The sequence below is a fragment of the Mustela erminea genome, chromosome 6, assembly GCF_009829155.1.
Source record: "Mustela erminea isolate mMusErm1 chromosome 6, mMusErm1.Pri, whole genome shotgun sequence".
NCBI classification, from domain to species: Eukaryota; Metazoa; Chordata; class Mammalia; order Carnivora; family Mustelidae; genus Mustela; species Mustela erminea.
The window spans coordinates 123,710,128-123,725,611 of record NC_045619.1 but is presented as its reverse complement, the minus strand read 5'-3'; the positions used below and the strand labels follow the sequence as shown (position 1 = coordinate 123,725,611).

The following is a 15,484-nucleotide window of genomic DNA, read 5'->3' as shown; positions in this document are numbered from 1 at the left end:
AAATCTTAGTCTGAGCCCTTATCTTGCTCAGTTCATGGAAAAGTCAAGCATTTTCATTCCTGGGGTGACGTATATTCCATATGGGTGATAGGAAGATGGATATTGGGCAGGAAGCTCCCAGGATCCTGAATGGCAATGTAGATTGTAAGCTCTTCTTACTTTTTGTTATGTTTGGTTTGGTTTTTAATTCAAATATGAAAAATATAAACTATTATATTAAGTTTCAGGTATACAATAAAATGATTAAAAAATTCTACACATTTCTCAAACCATTAGTTTGTTCTCTGTATATGAGTCTTATTTTTTTGGTCTTTTTGCTTTGTTTTCTTTTTTTTAATGAAATTCCACATATGAGTGAAATCATATATCACTTACATCACTCAGCATTAGATCTACCCATGTTGTTGCAGTTGGTAAGACTTAATTCTTCCTAATGGCTGAGAAATATCCCACTATATGTATGTGTACATATATCTCACATCTTTTCTTTTTTTTTTCAGATTTTGTTTAGAGAAAGAGAGTAAGAAAGAATGTGAACAGGGGGAGAGGGAGAAGGAGACAGAGAGCATCCCAAGCAGACTCTAAACTGAGTGCAGAGCCTGATTGGTAACTTAATCTCACAATCCTGAGCTTACGACCTGAGCTGAATCAAGGGTCATATGCTTAACTGATAGAACTACCCAGGTGCCTATATACCACATTCATCTATGATGGAAACCTGAGTTGCTTCCATAATTTGGTTATTGTAAATAATGCTTCAATAAACATTGAAATATGTATATTTTTTCAAATTAGTACTTCTCTTTCCTTTGGGTAACTGCTCACTAGTGGAAATGCTATTTTTAATGTTTAAGGAACCCCCATACTGTTTTCTACAGTAGTTGTACCAATTTGCCTTACCACCTATAGTGTGAGGGTTCCTCATTCTCTACGTCCTCGTGAACACTTCTTATTTCTTGTCATTTTTTATCTTAGGTATTCTGATGGGTGTGAGGTGCTTTCTCATTGTGGTTTTGATATGCATTTCCCTAATGATTAGTTGACGTTTACCATCTTTTCATGTGTCTGTTGGCCATCTGGATATCTCCTTTGGGAAAAATGTCATGACCTGACATTAAGGTCAGATCCTCTGCCCGTTTTTAGCCAGGTTGTTGTTTGGATGTTGAGTTATTTAAGTTCTTGATATCTTTTGGATGTTAACTCTTTATCAGATGTATTATTTGCAAATATCTTCTCCCATTCAATGGGTTACCTTAATGTTTTTTCAGTTGTTCCCTTTGCAGTGCAAAAGCCTTTTTTAATGATACAATCCCAGTAGTTGAATTTTGCTTTTGTTTCCCTTGCCTGAGGAGACCGATCTAGAAAAATGTGTCAAAAATAGCACAGCCTGTGTTTTCCTGTAGAGTTGCTGGCTTCAGGTCTCACACTTAGATCTTCAGTCCATTTGAGCTTAATTTTTTGTATGGCGTAAGAAAGTGGTCACGGTTCATTCTTTTGCATGTAACAGCCCAGTTTTCCCAGCACCATTTATTGAAGAGACTCAATTGCGTATTCTTGTCTCCTTTGTTGTAGATTAACTGACCATATAAGCATGGTTTATTTTGAGGCTCGCTAATCTGTTCTATTGATCTATGTGCCAGTAGCATACTGTCATGATTACTACAGCTTTGTAGTATAGTTTGAAATCTGGGGTTGTGACACATCCAGTTTTCTTCTTTTTCAAGATGACTGTGGCTGTTTGGGGTCTTTTGTGATGTCATATAGGTCTTTCACCTTGGTTAAGTTCGTTCTTGGTAGTTCATTATTTTTGGTGTGACTGTAAATAGGATTATTTTCTTAATTTCTCTTTCTGCTACTTCATTATTAGTGTATAGAAATGCAGTAGATTTCTATATGTTAATTTTGTATTCTGTGAATTTACTGAATTCATTTATCAGTTTTAGTAGTTTTGTGGTGGAATATTTATGGTTTTCTACAGAGTATCTGGCATCTGCAAATAGTGAACATTTTACTTCTTTCTTATGAATTTGGGTGCCTTTTATTTCTTTTCTTGTCTGATTGCTGTGGCCTATCCTAGCAATCAGACAAATCCCAGTACTTTGTTGAATAAGACTGGTGAGAGTGGACATCCTTGTTTTATACCTGGTCTGAGAGACAAACTCTCAGTTTTTCACCACAGAGTATGATGTTAGCCGTGTTTTTGTTTTGTTTTGTTTTCATATATGGCCTATATCATGTTGAGGTATGTCCCCTCTAAACCCATTTTACTGAAAGTTTTTTATCATGAATGGATGCCATCCTTTCTCAGATGATTTTTCTGCATTTATGGAGATGATGATATGATGTTTATCCTTTCTCTTGTTAATGTAATAGATCACACTGATTTATAAATATTGAACCACTGTTATCTCTGAAATAAATCCCACTGGATCATGATGAATGATTTTTTTAATGTATCATTGGATTTTATTTGCTAATATTTGTTGAGGATTTTTACAACTATGTTCATTAGAGAGACTGGCCTTGTTTGCTTTTTTCCCTAGTGTCTTTATCTAGTCTTGGTATCAGGGTAATGCTGGCTTTGTCCAGTGAATTTCGGAGTCTTTCCTTCATCTTATATTTTTTTGGAATAGTTTGAGAAGAGTAGGTATTAACTCTTCTTTAAATATTTGATAGAATTCATATTTCAAGCCATCTGGTCCTGGACTTGTGTTTGTTGGGAGTTTTTTGATTACTGATTCAGTTTCATTGGTAGTGTTCAGTCTAACAAGAGAAAGGATAAAAGCCATATGATCATCTCCATAAATGCAGAAAAATCATCAGATAAAGTATGGCATCCATTCATGATAAAAAAAAACCTCAATTCAAATTTTGTATCTCTTCCTGATTCAGATTTGAAGGTTATATGATCCTAAGAATTTATCCATTTTTTTTCTAGGTTGTCCAATTTGTTAGCATATAATTTTTCAAAATCTGTATTATTGCTTGTATTTCTGTGGTTTCAGTGGGTATTTCTCCTCTTCATTTCTGATTTTATGTATTTGAGTCCTCTCTCCTTGGATGAATCTGGCTCAAGGTATATCGGTTTCGTTGATATTTAAAAAAAAAAAAATAGTACCTGGTTTCATTGATCTGTTCTCTTGTGGGTTTTTATCTTTCATTCTCTGTTTCATTTATTTACACTATTTACACTCTAATATTTATTATTTTGTTCCTTCTACTGGTTTGGGGCTTTGTTTTTCTTTTTCTTGCTCCTTTAGGTGTAAGGTTAGGTTGCTTATTTGAGATTTTTCTTCCTAAGGTGGATCTATATTGCTATAAACCTCCCTTTTAGAACAGCTTTTGCTGTCTCCCAAAGATTTTTGGACCCATTTGCTGTTTAGTAGTGTGTCATTTAGCTTCCATGTATTTGTGTTCTTTCCAGATTTTTTTCTTGTGATTGATTTACACATTTTGTGGTCAGAGAAGATGCATGATATAATTTCATTTCTTTTGAATTTGCTGAGACTTGATTCATGGCCTAATAATCTGTTCTGGAGAATGTCCCATGTGCCCTTGAAAACAATGTGTATTCTATTGTTTTTGAATGGGGTTCTCTGAATATATCTATTGGATCCATCTAGTCCAATTTGCCTTCCAAAGCCACTCTTCCCTTACTGATTTTCTGTCTGGATGATTTATCCATTGATATTAGTAAGGTGTTAAAAGTCCCCTACTATTATTATATTAATGTCAGCTTAATCCTTAATATCGCTTAATAGTTTTTTTTTTTTATGTATTAGGTGCTTCCATGATGGGTGTGTAAATATTTACAATTGTTATATTCTCTTGTTGGATTGTTTCCTTTATCATTGGGTACTGTCCTCACCTCTTGTTACAGTCTTTAAGATTTATTTAATCTTATTTGTTTCATTTGCATGGTAAATGTTTTTCCACCCTTTGCTTTCAATTTGTATGTGTCTTTAGGTGTGAAGTGAGTCTCTTGTAGGCAGCATATACCTAGGTCTTGGTCTTTTATCGCAGTTACAGCATAAAAGGTGTAACTAAGGGGTGCCTGAGTGGCTCAGTGGCTTAAGCCTCTGCCTTTGGCTCAGGTCATGATCTCAGGGTCCTGTGATCAAGCCCCGCATCGCATCAGGCTCTCTGCTTAGCAGGGAGTCTGCTCCCCCACCCCCCTCTGCCTGCCTCTCTATTTGTGATCTCTGTCAAATAAATAAATAAAATCTTAAAAAAAAAAAGTGTAACTAAACACTGGAGTTTTTAGTTCATTTACATTCAGAGTGATTAGCAATGGGTATGTACTTATTAACATTTTGTTACTTGTTTTATGGTTGTTTGGATAGTTCTAACCTGTATCTTGCTTTTCTTGCTCTCTTCCCTTGTAATTTGCTGACTTTCTTTAGTGATCTACTTGAATTCCTTTTTCTTTATAATTTGCATATCTATTATAGGTTTTTGATTTGTGGTTGTCATTGGGTTGATGTATAATATCCTATGCATATAGAAATCTACAGTATTTGAAGGTTGCTGAAGTTGGAACCCATTCTAAAAGCACAAAATCTTACCCCTCCATGTTTTATGCATATGATATCATATTTTGTATCTTTTATTTTTAATTCCTTGACTGTTTATTGATATAATTGATTTTACTGCTTTTACTTGTGTTATATGTGATAAGTATGTTCGCTTTTTGTTTATTTTAAAGTCTATTTATCTCTACACCCAACTTGGGGCTTGAACTCATAACCTAGAGATCAAAAGTTGTGTGTTCTTCTGAGCAAGTCATTTGCTCCAAATCTGATACTTTTTATTATGTTTGTATTTGCTTATGAAAATTTTCTCTTTTCAAATTTATCTTCCATTTTTACATTTTCTTTCCAATCAGACTCGATTCTAACATTTCTTGTATGACTGGTTTAGTGGTGATAAACGCATTTATTTATTTACTTACTTATTTCCAGTGTTCCAAATTCACTGTTTATGCACCATACCCTGTACTCCATGCCCATACAGTGAAGAGCATTTTTAACATTTGTTTGTCCGGGAACTCTTTAACAGTCCTGTGTTATAAATGCTAGCCTTGTTGGATAGAGTAATCTTGGTTGTAGATCTTTTTTTTCCTTTCAGCATTTTAAATGGATCATGCCCTTCTCTTCTGGTCTGCAGAGTTTCTGCTAAAACAGTAGCTAAGAGGCTTTATGGAGTACCTGTCTTCTGTTCTCTTGTTGCTTTTGAAGTCTTCTTTTTATCATTACTTTTTTCCATTTTAATTATTATGTGGCTTGGTGTGAACCTCCTTAGGTTGATTTTGGGGCTCTCTCGGCCCCTTGCATCTAGATTTCTGTTTCCTTCTCCAGATAAGGGAAAATTTTAGCTATTTTTTTCTTTAAATCAATTTTATGCTCCTTTTCTTTCTCTTCTACTTGGATCCCTATATGTGTTATTACACTTGATGTTGTTGCTGAGTTTGTTTAACCTATTAACCTGTTGTTTAACCTATTCTCAATTTCTATTACTTTTTCTTTCTGCTCTTCAGCTGTTTATTTTCCATTATTCTGTTCTCCAGATCATTCATGTGTTCTTCTACTTCCTCTAATCTACTGTTTATTTCATCTAGTGTATTTTTAATTTCAGTTATTGAGGTCTTTATCTTTGGGTCTTTTTTATGTTTTTTATCTCTTTGTTAAAAGTCTCACTGAGATCCTCCATTCTTTTTTCTAGTCCAGTAAGTTCTTTATGATCATTACTTTGAATTCTATTAGGCATATTGCTTACTCCTTTTCCTTTAGCTTTTTGCTGTGATTTTGTCCTCTTGTCTCATTTGTGATCTATTCTTATGTCCCTTCATTTTGTTTAAGTCTCTGTGTTTATTACTCTATAGTAGGAAAATCAGTTATGTCTTCTGATTTAAAATTAGTGGCCTTACAAAGAAGAGGTCCTGTGGTGCCTTTTAGAGCACTGCTCCCTGTTCACCAGAGCCAGTCACAACAGAGGCGTTTCCTTTATGTATTGCATGCATCCTGTTGGGGCTGAGCCTTGTTTGCCCTCTGTCCAGTTGGCTACAGTGGCCCCCTTTCTCTGTTCTAGGTAAGGTATGATCCTTATGCTGTTGAAGGGCCAGTCCGTGGTTACCTTGGGCTTTAAGTTGGTTCAGACCAAATGCCTACCATCAGCCCATTTGTTGGGGCTGTGGTAGCATCAAATTGTAGGATGCTTTTCCTGCATCATTTCCTGAGAGGTTTTCATTGGTGAGTGGGGTCTTCACTGAGACCAAATATCTGCCCCCAGTCTCTTGGGGTTGCAGTGGCCCTGAACTACAGGGTTTTTTTCCTTGTGCTGTTCCCCATGAGGTTTTTGTGGGTGGATGATGTTGGCAGTCGTTTCAGATGTCTATCCCTAGTCCCCTGATGGGGCTGCAGTGGAACTGGTGTGTATGGTTATCTTCCCCTCTCCCCAGCTCCCCAGGGCAGGAGTCACTTGGGAGTGGTGCTTTGAACTATTGTAGTTGATTGCAGGATGATACTTGTCAGAAGCTGCTATGGAGGGATTCTTCCCCAGTGGAGCAGGTTGGATGGGATAGGTCTACAGTAGAATGCAGGGCGTGTGGTGTTAGCAGGGTAGGTAAAGAATGTCACTAGTTCCTAGCAGGGCTACTTGTAGAATGAGTTTTGACAGTCACTGCTTTGGAATGACTCCTGCCCAGCTGGGTGGGTATGATGGGGCCAGATCCATAGGAGAATGTGGGGTAGGGTATACAGTGTTAGCAAGCTAGATAACGAGTGTTCATGCTCATTCTTGAAGGTGTCTGGTTGTCTAAACTGCCAGGGGGTAGAAATGTCACCTGCCAGTTCTTATGTTTTTGGATAAGTCTCCTAAAAGTCCTTGCCCTTGCAGCATGCATTCTGAGATTAGTAAAGAAATCTACTTCATGCATGCCCCAAGTAATTTTCAGATTGCTGCTGCTTTGCTATAGTTTGGCTGGGTTGTTTGTTATGTTCTGTCTTTAAGGATGGCAACTCAGTTTCCTATTGCCTTCTAGCTCTTCCAAAATAAAGCCTACTGATTTTTAAAGTACCCAGTTTTAAGCTCTTCTAGTTTATTAAAAACTCCAAAAGTTAAGCCCTGCTCATTTTTGGAGTAAAATATTAGGGGGACTGATCTCTCCAGTGCAGTTTAATCTTGTGGGAGTTTGGTTCTTGACTGTTTGTGCCTCCCACCATTTTTGGTGTCGCTGATGCTCTAGAATTAACTGTACAGAGCCTGTTCTGCCAGTCTTTGAGTCTTTTTCTGGGTTAGTTGCACTGATGTGGCTGTTATCTAGGAGGGGAGAAGGTGAGCTTCGGATCCTCCTACTCCACTATCCTCTTGGGCTCTCTCCCTCTAGTAATTGGGGTCTTCTTAGTTTTGCATGAATTCTTTTGGGTACAACTCCTGGTCTCTGTTCTGTATATCACCTAGAATCTGGGAGTCTTGACCTGAAACACTGATGTTTAGAGTTCACTGGGAGGGCCAAGAAAGCATCTCATTTGCAGTTCTGTTGCCTTCCCCAGGTGCCACCAGCAAGTGGGACCCTGATACCCTCATGTCTCTTAATCTGTGGAGAATGCCACATTCCCTTTCCTGTCATCAAAACTGCTTTTAACTCAATGTGGAAAGTAAACTTAAGGCTTTTTACTGAAAAAAGAATGATTATTGTTAAGTAGGCTCCTACATTCTGCCCAGAAGGAAAGAAATCCACAAAGCGTAGAAACACTAAAGTTACCTGCATGTAAATGAAGTGAAAGAAAAACGAAGGAACTGAAATGTTTCAGAAAATTGTTCTGCCACAGTATATTTTATTTAGCAATCAAAGGCATCACTTACCTGACTGGTACTTTTCTGTTTGCAAGAAAACACACAACTGCGACTATAATATGAATCGTCAGGAAAGCTAATCCAATGCCCAGGAAAGTCCATATATCTGGAATTTCAAACCAATTAGAAAGATAAGTATGCAGTGAAAAACGTTCAAAATTCCAAATTTAAGCTAAGAGTCACAATATCACCTACTATTCTGAGTGTATGTGAACTCTGCAGGGGAAGGGTTCACCTTGATGTGGCATCGATTTCCTTTCCATCCTTGTCCACATCTGAAAAGGAGATAAAATGTGATATTTAAATTTTAAAAAGTAGAAACCTATTTTAGCAGCATTATAATGGAATAAAATGATGAGTGTAAATAAATAATAATACAAGGAATGTGGGTAACTTTGATAAGAAACCAAAAATATTAAATAAGAGCAAAAACAAAATTAAATTTTTATTATTTTCATAATTGAGATGATTTTTAAAAATATAACCTTGAAATTATCTCTAAGGTGGGAACTTAGCTTTCACATGCTCTTCTGTTACTTTCAGTATTGATTTGATTTTTACGAACGTCCAATCCACTTTTATTGTTCATTTGTCTCAAAGCTAAAAACTAGTATTTTTCACTAACAAACAGAATTTTTTTCAATATTGATGGAAATATTAAAATTACATATTTACATAAATCAGACAGTATGTTTATCACTATGTCAGGATGATCCTTCGGTACATAGATTTGAAACCAGGTTAATAACATCATTGGGTATACCTGTAGTACTACTATGACTTAATTAATTTTGCTTTATTTGGGGACAGCATAATGAAACCTGGAATACTGGGAGTATTTCCTTTATGGGTAGCTTTCAGAACATTCCAAAATGGGGATTAGCTTATATCTCAAAGGGAAATCAGGTTTATTTTTAAGCAGTAAATACGTCAGATTTTTTTCTGGTACAGTGTGTTTGTGTGTGAGTGTGAAAGCTTATGTATTCATTTTTTTTTTATCAGAAATAACAGGATACAAATTATTTGTATTTGTTTAGTTGAATTTTCTGCCAAGTTCATAGTACATCTCACAAATAGGATTAAAAGGTAGCTTTTGAATATGTGTGCACTGAAGCTGTGTGTTACAAGCAATGCTCTTGCAATACACAGTTGTGTATTTTCCCTCAATCTTTTTGAGGTTGAAAATTTGAATGCCTAATAGCAATTTCTGCACAAAAGCAGTAGCTTCTTTAAATATAAAAAGCTTAGAGTTTCAAGAAGATCCATAAGAAAGCCTTCTTTCTGGGACACCTAGGTGGTTCAGTAGGTTGGGTGCCTGCCTCTTGGTTTCAGTCGGGTCATGATCTCAGGGTCATGGGACTGAGCCCTGCATTGGGCTCTGCGCTCAGCACAGAGTCAGCTTGTCCCTCTCTCTCTGCTCTTACCCCTTCTTGTACTCTCTCTCTCAAGTAAAATCTTAAAAATAAAATAGGAGCACCTGGATGGCTCAGTCAGTGAAGCACCTGCCTTGGGTTCAGGTTGCAGTCTCAGGGTCCTGGGATGGAAGCCCTGTATCAGGCTCCTTGCTCACCGGGGAGCCTGTTTCTCCCTCTCCTTCTGCAATGTCCCTGTTTGTGCTCTTTCTCTCCCTCACTCTGGCTCAAATAAGTTAAAAAAATAAATAAATAAAATAAAAAAGAATGCTTTCTTTCCTTCACAGAACTAGAACATATAATACCAGAATTTATATGGAACCACAAGAGACCCTGAATAGCCAAAGCAGTCTTAAAAAAAAAAAAAAAAGAACAATACTGAAAGATAAAATCCTGAATTTCAAGATATAATGCAAAGAAGTAGTGATCAAAACAGTATGGTACTGCCACAGAAATACTTGGACAGATAGAACAGAATGGCCCAGAAAAAAACCCATGCTTATGTGGTCAATTAATCTATGAAAAAGGAGACAAGAGTATACATTGGGAGAAAGACAGTCTCTTCAATAAATGGTTCTGGGAAAATTGGACATTACATGCAAAAGAATAAAACTGGACCATTTTCTTACACTATACACAAAAATAAATTCAAAATGGATTGAAGATGTAAGTGTGAGACCTGAAACCATAAAACGCTGAGGAAAGCATAAGCAGTAATTTCTTTGCATTGGCCCTAGCAACATTCTTTTAGATAAAAGCAAAATTAAACTATCAGGACACCACCAAAATAAAGCCTTAAAAAAAGCTTTTGCACAGTGAAGGAAACCATCAAAAAAACAAAACACAACCTAATGAATGGGAGAAGGTATTTGCAAATGATACATCTGAATTAATATCTGACCATCCAGGTCCTCATTGTCAAGTCATGACATTTTTCCATAGGAGAAATCCAGATGGCCAACAGACACATGAAAAGATGTTCAGCATCAACTAATCATTTGGGATATACAGGGGGAAACCACAATAGATACCACCTCACACCTGTCAAAAGGGCTAGAATCAAAAAGAGAAGAAAAAAACAAGTATTGACCAGGATGAAAAAAAAAAAAAAAAAAGGAACCCTTGTGTACTGTTGGTGGGAGGGCAGATTGGCATAGCTACTACAGAAACAGTATGGAGTTTCCTCAAAAAATTAAAAATAGGAATATCTTATGATTCAGTAAATCCAGTATTGGCAATTTACGCAAAGAATATAAAAATAGTATTTTAAAAGATCAATGAACCATTAAGTTATTGCTACATCATTTAAAATAGTCATGACAAGGAAGAAACCTAAGTGTCCATAAAAGATGAATAGATAAAGAAGATGTAGTGTGTGAGTGTGTGTTAGCCATGTAAAAGAATTAAGAGTTGCCATTTACAACAACATGGGTGTACTTAAAGGGTATAATGCTAAGTGAAATAAGTCAGACTGAGAAAGACAAATACCAAATTATTTTACTTATATGTGGAGTATTAAAACAATGTCAGAGACCTCTAGGTAAAGAGGACAAACAATACTTGCCAGAGGGGTGGGTAGTAGGGAATGGGCAAAATGTGTTAAAGGGAGAGGGAGAAACTGCAAGAAAAAATTTCCTTATTTATTTAAAGTAAAAATACAGGATAAATTGTTTTGTTGTCTCTGAAACAATTTTTTTTGTTTGTTTGTTTTTTTTACTCTTGTCACTCACAAGATGTTTCTTTGTCATTCCTTAGTTTACATTGAATCTACATGCCAGTTTTCACATGCACAGACATTGTGAACTTAGTAATGGGGGACACTTTTTCCTCCTGGGTTATTTTGGCTCCTTTAGATTTTGAAGTTCCACTTCACCAGTGTCAGATCAGAACTACAACAATATTTAGGCAAATTGCAATTTTAAACAAATTGTACATGCTTGAATGTGCCTATTAAGATAAATTCCAGTGGATGGGGTGCCTGGGTGGCTCAGTGAGTTGAAGCCTCTGCCTTCGGCTCAGGTCATGATCCCGGGGTCCTGGGATCAAGGCCGGCATAGGCATCGGGCTCTCTGCTCAGCAGGGAACCTCTGTCTGTCTGCTTGTGATCTCTGTCAAATAAATAAATAAAATCTTAAAAAAAAAAAGGATATTAAAAAAAAATAAATTCCAGTGGAAAGTATTTTGGAATAACAGTGGGCGAAACTTCCAGGTAAGTTGGCAGAGTAGAAGGATCCCAAGCTCACCTCATCCCTTAGATACAAGTAGGTAACACCCATGTAAAGTACAGATAAAGCAGAAAATGACCCAAAGACTGATGGAACAGACTCTCCACAGATAAATATAGAGAAAAGACCATTTTGAAGAGGGTAGGAAGGGCAGAGGTCTGGTTGGGAGCCAAACTGACCTGCAAGTGTATGTTTTGAGAGGGATATCACACATGTGGAGGGGAGAGGAGCACACCAGACACCCCAGGCACAGGGGAACCTTGCTGAGAAGATAAATCCCCATAACATTTAGCTTTGAAAACCAGAGGGTCTTAATTTCATGCATTTTCATAATCACTAGTGCTTAACACTTGAAATCAACCGGTTTAGCTGTGGGAGAGCCAGAAGGGGATAGGCAGCAGAGTTCCACCCTTAAAGCGACCAGCATAACAGCTTCCCTGAAATGCAGTATAGAAGCAGCAGTTTGAAAAACACCTAAGGTATATAGGAAGATTTATATCCTAATCTCAGAACATATCCTAGAGGGGCAGGGATCTTTGGGAGACTGTTCCAAGAACAAGAGTGGGTGGCACCATTTCCTTGCACCATCCCCCAGCCTAGAAACAATGATACCTGCAGGAACTGGTGCAACTTGATTACTCTCCACCTAGCTAGTGGCCTGACCCCACCTGCTCAAACCAGTCCTCACCAGTTTTTCAAAGCAGCCACAGGTCCCCTCCCACAGATTGGAACAGTGCAAGTGAGCTTCACCCTGCCTCTGAATTTTCCTGCAGACCTGCCTCCTTCGCAGGAGTTTTCCAAAGCAGCTACAGGACTCCTCCTATAGTAGACTTGCGCGAACCTTGCTGACATTGATGTGTAACCACTGTGTTCTCTTGCTGACCTGTCCTGTTCAATATGCCCTTGGAGAGTGTCCATCCAAAGCATAGCAGTGGTGCAAGCAGCCCAGACAGCCACTAGCACTACTTCGAAGTGACTGCTGCACAATGGAGAGGGGAAAAAACAAAAAACACACATGTACCAGTTCAGTTGTAGCCACAGCAGTGGGCTGGGGGCAGGCATCTACTCTGAATATAGGCTGTGCCCACCTATGAAAGCTTCTCTGGAGATGTCACTCAGGTGCTATTATGGCTCTGAAAAAAATTCCTGATCTGATCCAACTCAAGCTCAAGGTGGCCCCTGCCTGGTCTTTCAATAGAAGGGCCAATTGCTGCCCACAACAGAAGAGAACCATTGAGCCAACTGGAATGATGACAGATGTGGCTCCGACACAGTGGTAGGGTACATGCAGTACTACAGGCTACATCTCTGAAGTGTCAGGTTCTGGTGAATGGGGGACATAGCATGGCAAGACACTACAGGACCTCTTCATCTAGCCACTACTTTCAAGAGAAGGAGCTATAGCTGAATATCCTAACACAGAGAAATACTAAGAGTGATTTAGACAAAATGAGACAGAAGAATCTGTCCCAAATGAAAGAAAAGAACAAAATCTCAGTAAAAGAAACCCGGAATGGAGATAATATGCCTCATAGGGAATTTAAAGTAATGGTCAGAAAGATACTCCCTGAACTTGAGGAAAGAGTAGAGGATCTAAGTAACACCTCCAACAGAGAGATGGAAAACATAAAAAAGAAGCCATAAGAGATGAATAAATAAATGAAATTAAAAATACAGTAGAGGGAATAAGTAGTAGACTAAGGGAAGGAAAATTATGAATCAGCGACCTGGAAAACTCAGTAATGGAAAGGAGTCAAGCTGAACAGGAGAAAAAAATAAATCAAAAAATGAGAAAAAACATTAAGGGCACTCAGCAACACCATCAAGTGTAATAACATTCACATTATAGAGATCCCAGAAGGAAAAGAGAGAGAAAAGGGAGTGGAAAACTTATTTAAATAATAGCTAAAAACTTTCTGAATCTAGAGAAAGAAACAGAAAGCCAGATGCATGATGCACAGAGCCCCAAATAAAGCCAATCCAAGGAGTTCTATACCAAGAGATAAAGTAATTTAAGTGGTGAAGAGTAGTGACAGAATTTTAAAAGCAGATCCCTTTAAGGGAAACTGGAAACCCCATGTCAGCTGACTTCTTTTTTCACAGAAATTTTGCAGGCCAGAAGGCAGTGGCATCATATATTCAAAGTACTAAAGGAAAACAAATAAAACAAAAACAAAACCCAAACCTAAAACCAAGAATACTTTATCCACCAAGACTGTCATTCAGAATGGAAGAGATTAAAGAGTTTTTCAGAAAAACAAAAGTTAAAGGAATTCATCACTATTAAACCAGTCTTATAAGATATATTAAAATGGGACCCTTTGATTTGAAAGGAAAATGTAGGCAGCAGTAAGAAAAGTAGGAAGCACAATAGCAGTAAAATTAAGTATTTCAATAAAAATCAGTCAAGGGATTCACAAAAGGAAAGAAGGTAAAGAATGACACCATATACCTAAAATGTGGGGAGGAGAACAGTCCGTTTTAGTGCTTCTACCGTGGGTTCAAACTGAAGTGACCATTAACTTAATACAGACTACGGCATGTATAAATGTTATAGATAAACTTAGCAGTAACCACAAATTAAAAACAGGTAATAGATAAACAACAAGTAAAGAGAAAGGAGAATCCAAGCATGTAACTCAAGAAAGCCAGCAAACCATGAGGGAAAAGAGTAAGAGAAGAAAGGAACAGAGAAGAACTACAAAACAACCCCAAAAAATAAGTAAATAAAAGTGAAAGGGCAGTAAGTACATACCAGCAATAATTACTTTGGATATAAATGGACTAAAAGCTCCCATCTAAAGACATAGGGTGACAGAATGGATTAAAAAGCAACACCCTATATGCTGTGTACAAGACATTCATTTCAGGGTGCCTGGGTGGCTCAGTGGGTTAAAGCCTCTGCCTTCGGCTCGGGTCATGATCTCAGGGTCTTGGGATTGAGCCCCACTTTGGGCTCTCTGCTCAGCAGGGAGTCTGCTTCCCTTCCTCTCTCTCTGCCTCCTTGTGATCTCTGTCGAATAAATAAAAATCTTAAAAAAAAAAAAAGATACTCATTTCAGACTTAAAGACATGAACACTGAAAGTGAAGAGATGGAAAAGCATTTATCATGCAAAATGGGAATGAAAAGAAAACTGGGGTCATAATACCTGTGTCAGAGAAAAGACTTTTATCTTTTTAAATTTATTTTAGAGACAGAGAGTGCACAAATGGCCAGAGGGGAGACGGAGAGAATCCTCAAGCAGACTCTCAGATGAGCATGGAGCCTGATGTGGGGCTTGATCCTAGGACCTTGATATCATAATCTAAGCCAAAATCAAGAATCAGCTGCTTAACCAACTGAGCAACATAGGCATCCTGAGATAAAATAGACATTATTTTTTAATTTAAAATTTTGTTTATTTGAGAGAAAGCACACAGCAGAAGGGGCAGGGAAAGGAGAAGAGAATCTAAAGCAGACACTATGCTGAGCACAGAGCCTTATACTGGGTTTGATCTCACAGTGCTGAGATACCAGAACCTGAGCCAAAACCAAGAGGTAGACGCTTAACCCACCACACCATCCAGGTGCCCCCCCAAAAACAAAGACTGTAACAAAAGACAAGGATAGTACATAATCATAAAGGGAAAAATCCAACAAGAAGATATAATTGTATAACATGGAAGCACTCATATACTGAAAACAGCTTTTTAACAAACACAAAGGAAGTACAGTAATAGTAAGGAACATTAACACCCTACTTAACATCAGTGGATCGATCATCCAGACAAAAGCAAAAAGGAAATGGTGGCTTTGAGTGACACATTGGATTATATGGATATATAAACATATTCAGAACATCCCATCCTAAAACAGCAGAATACACATTCTTTCAAGGGCACATGGAACATTCTTCAGAATGGATCACACATTAAGCCGCAAAACAAGTCTCAACAAATTCAAAATACTGAAGTCACCATGTATCTTTTGGATCATAATGCTATTAAAGTAG

At 37.5% G+C, this 15,484-nt stretch overlaps 1 protein-coding gene across 1 annotated transcript in view; it reads right to left on the bottom strand.

The window, feature by feature from the left end:
* Positions 1-15,484, bottom strand: part of MALRD1 (MAM and LDL receptor class A domain containing 1) — a 763,833-nt gene that overhangs the window by 31,706 nt on the left and 716,643 nt on the right. Inside the window, exons 38-39 of the mRNA XM_032349560.1 lie at positions 8,050-8,129; positions 7,864-7,960 (exon numbers count right to left, since the gene is read on the bottom strand). Coding sequence (XP_032205451.1) covers positions 7,864-7,960; positions 8,050-8,129 — 177 coding nt within the window. The remainder of the gene's footprint in view (positions 1-7,863; positions 7,961-8,049; positions 8,130-15,484) is intronic.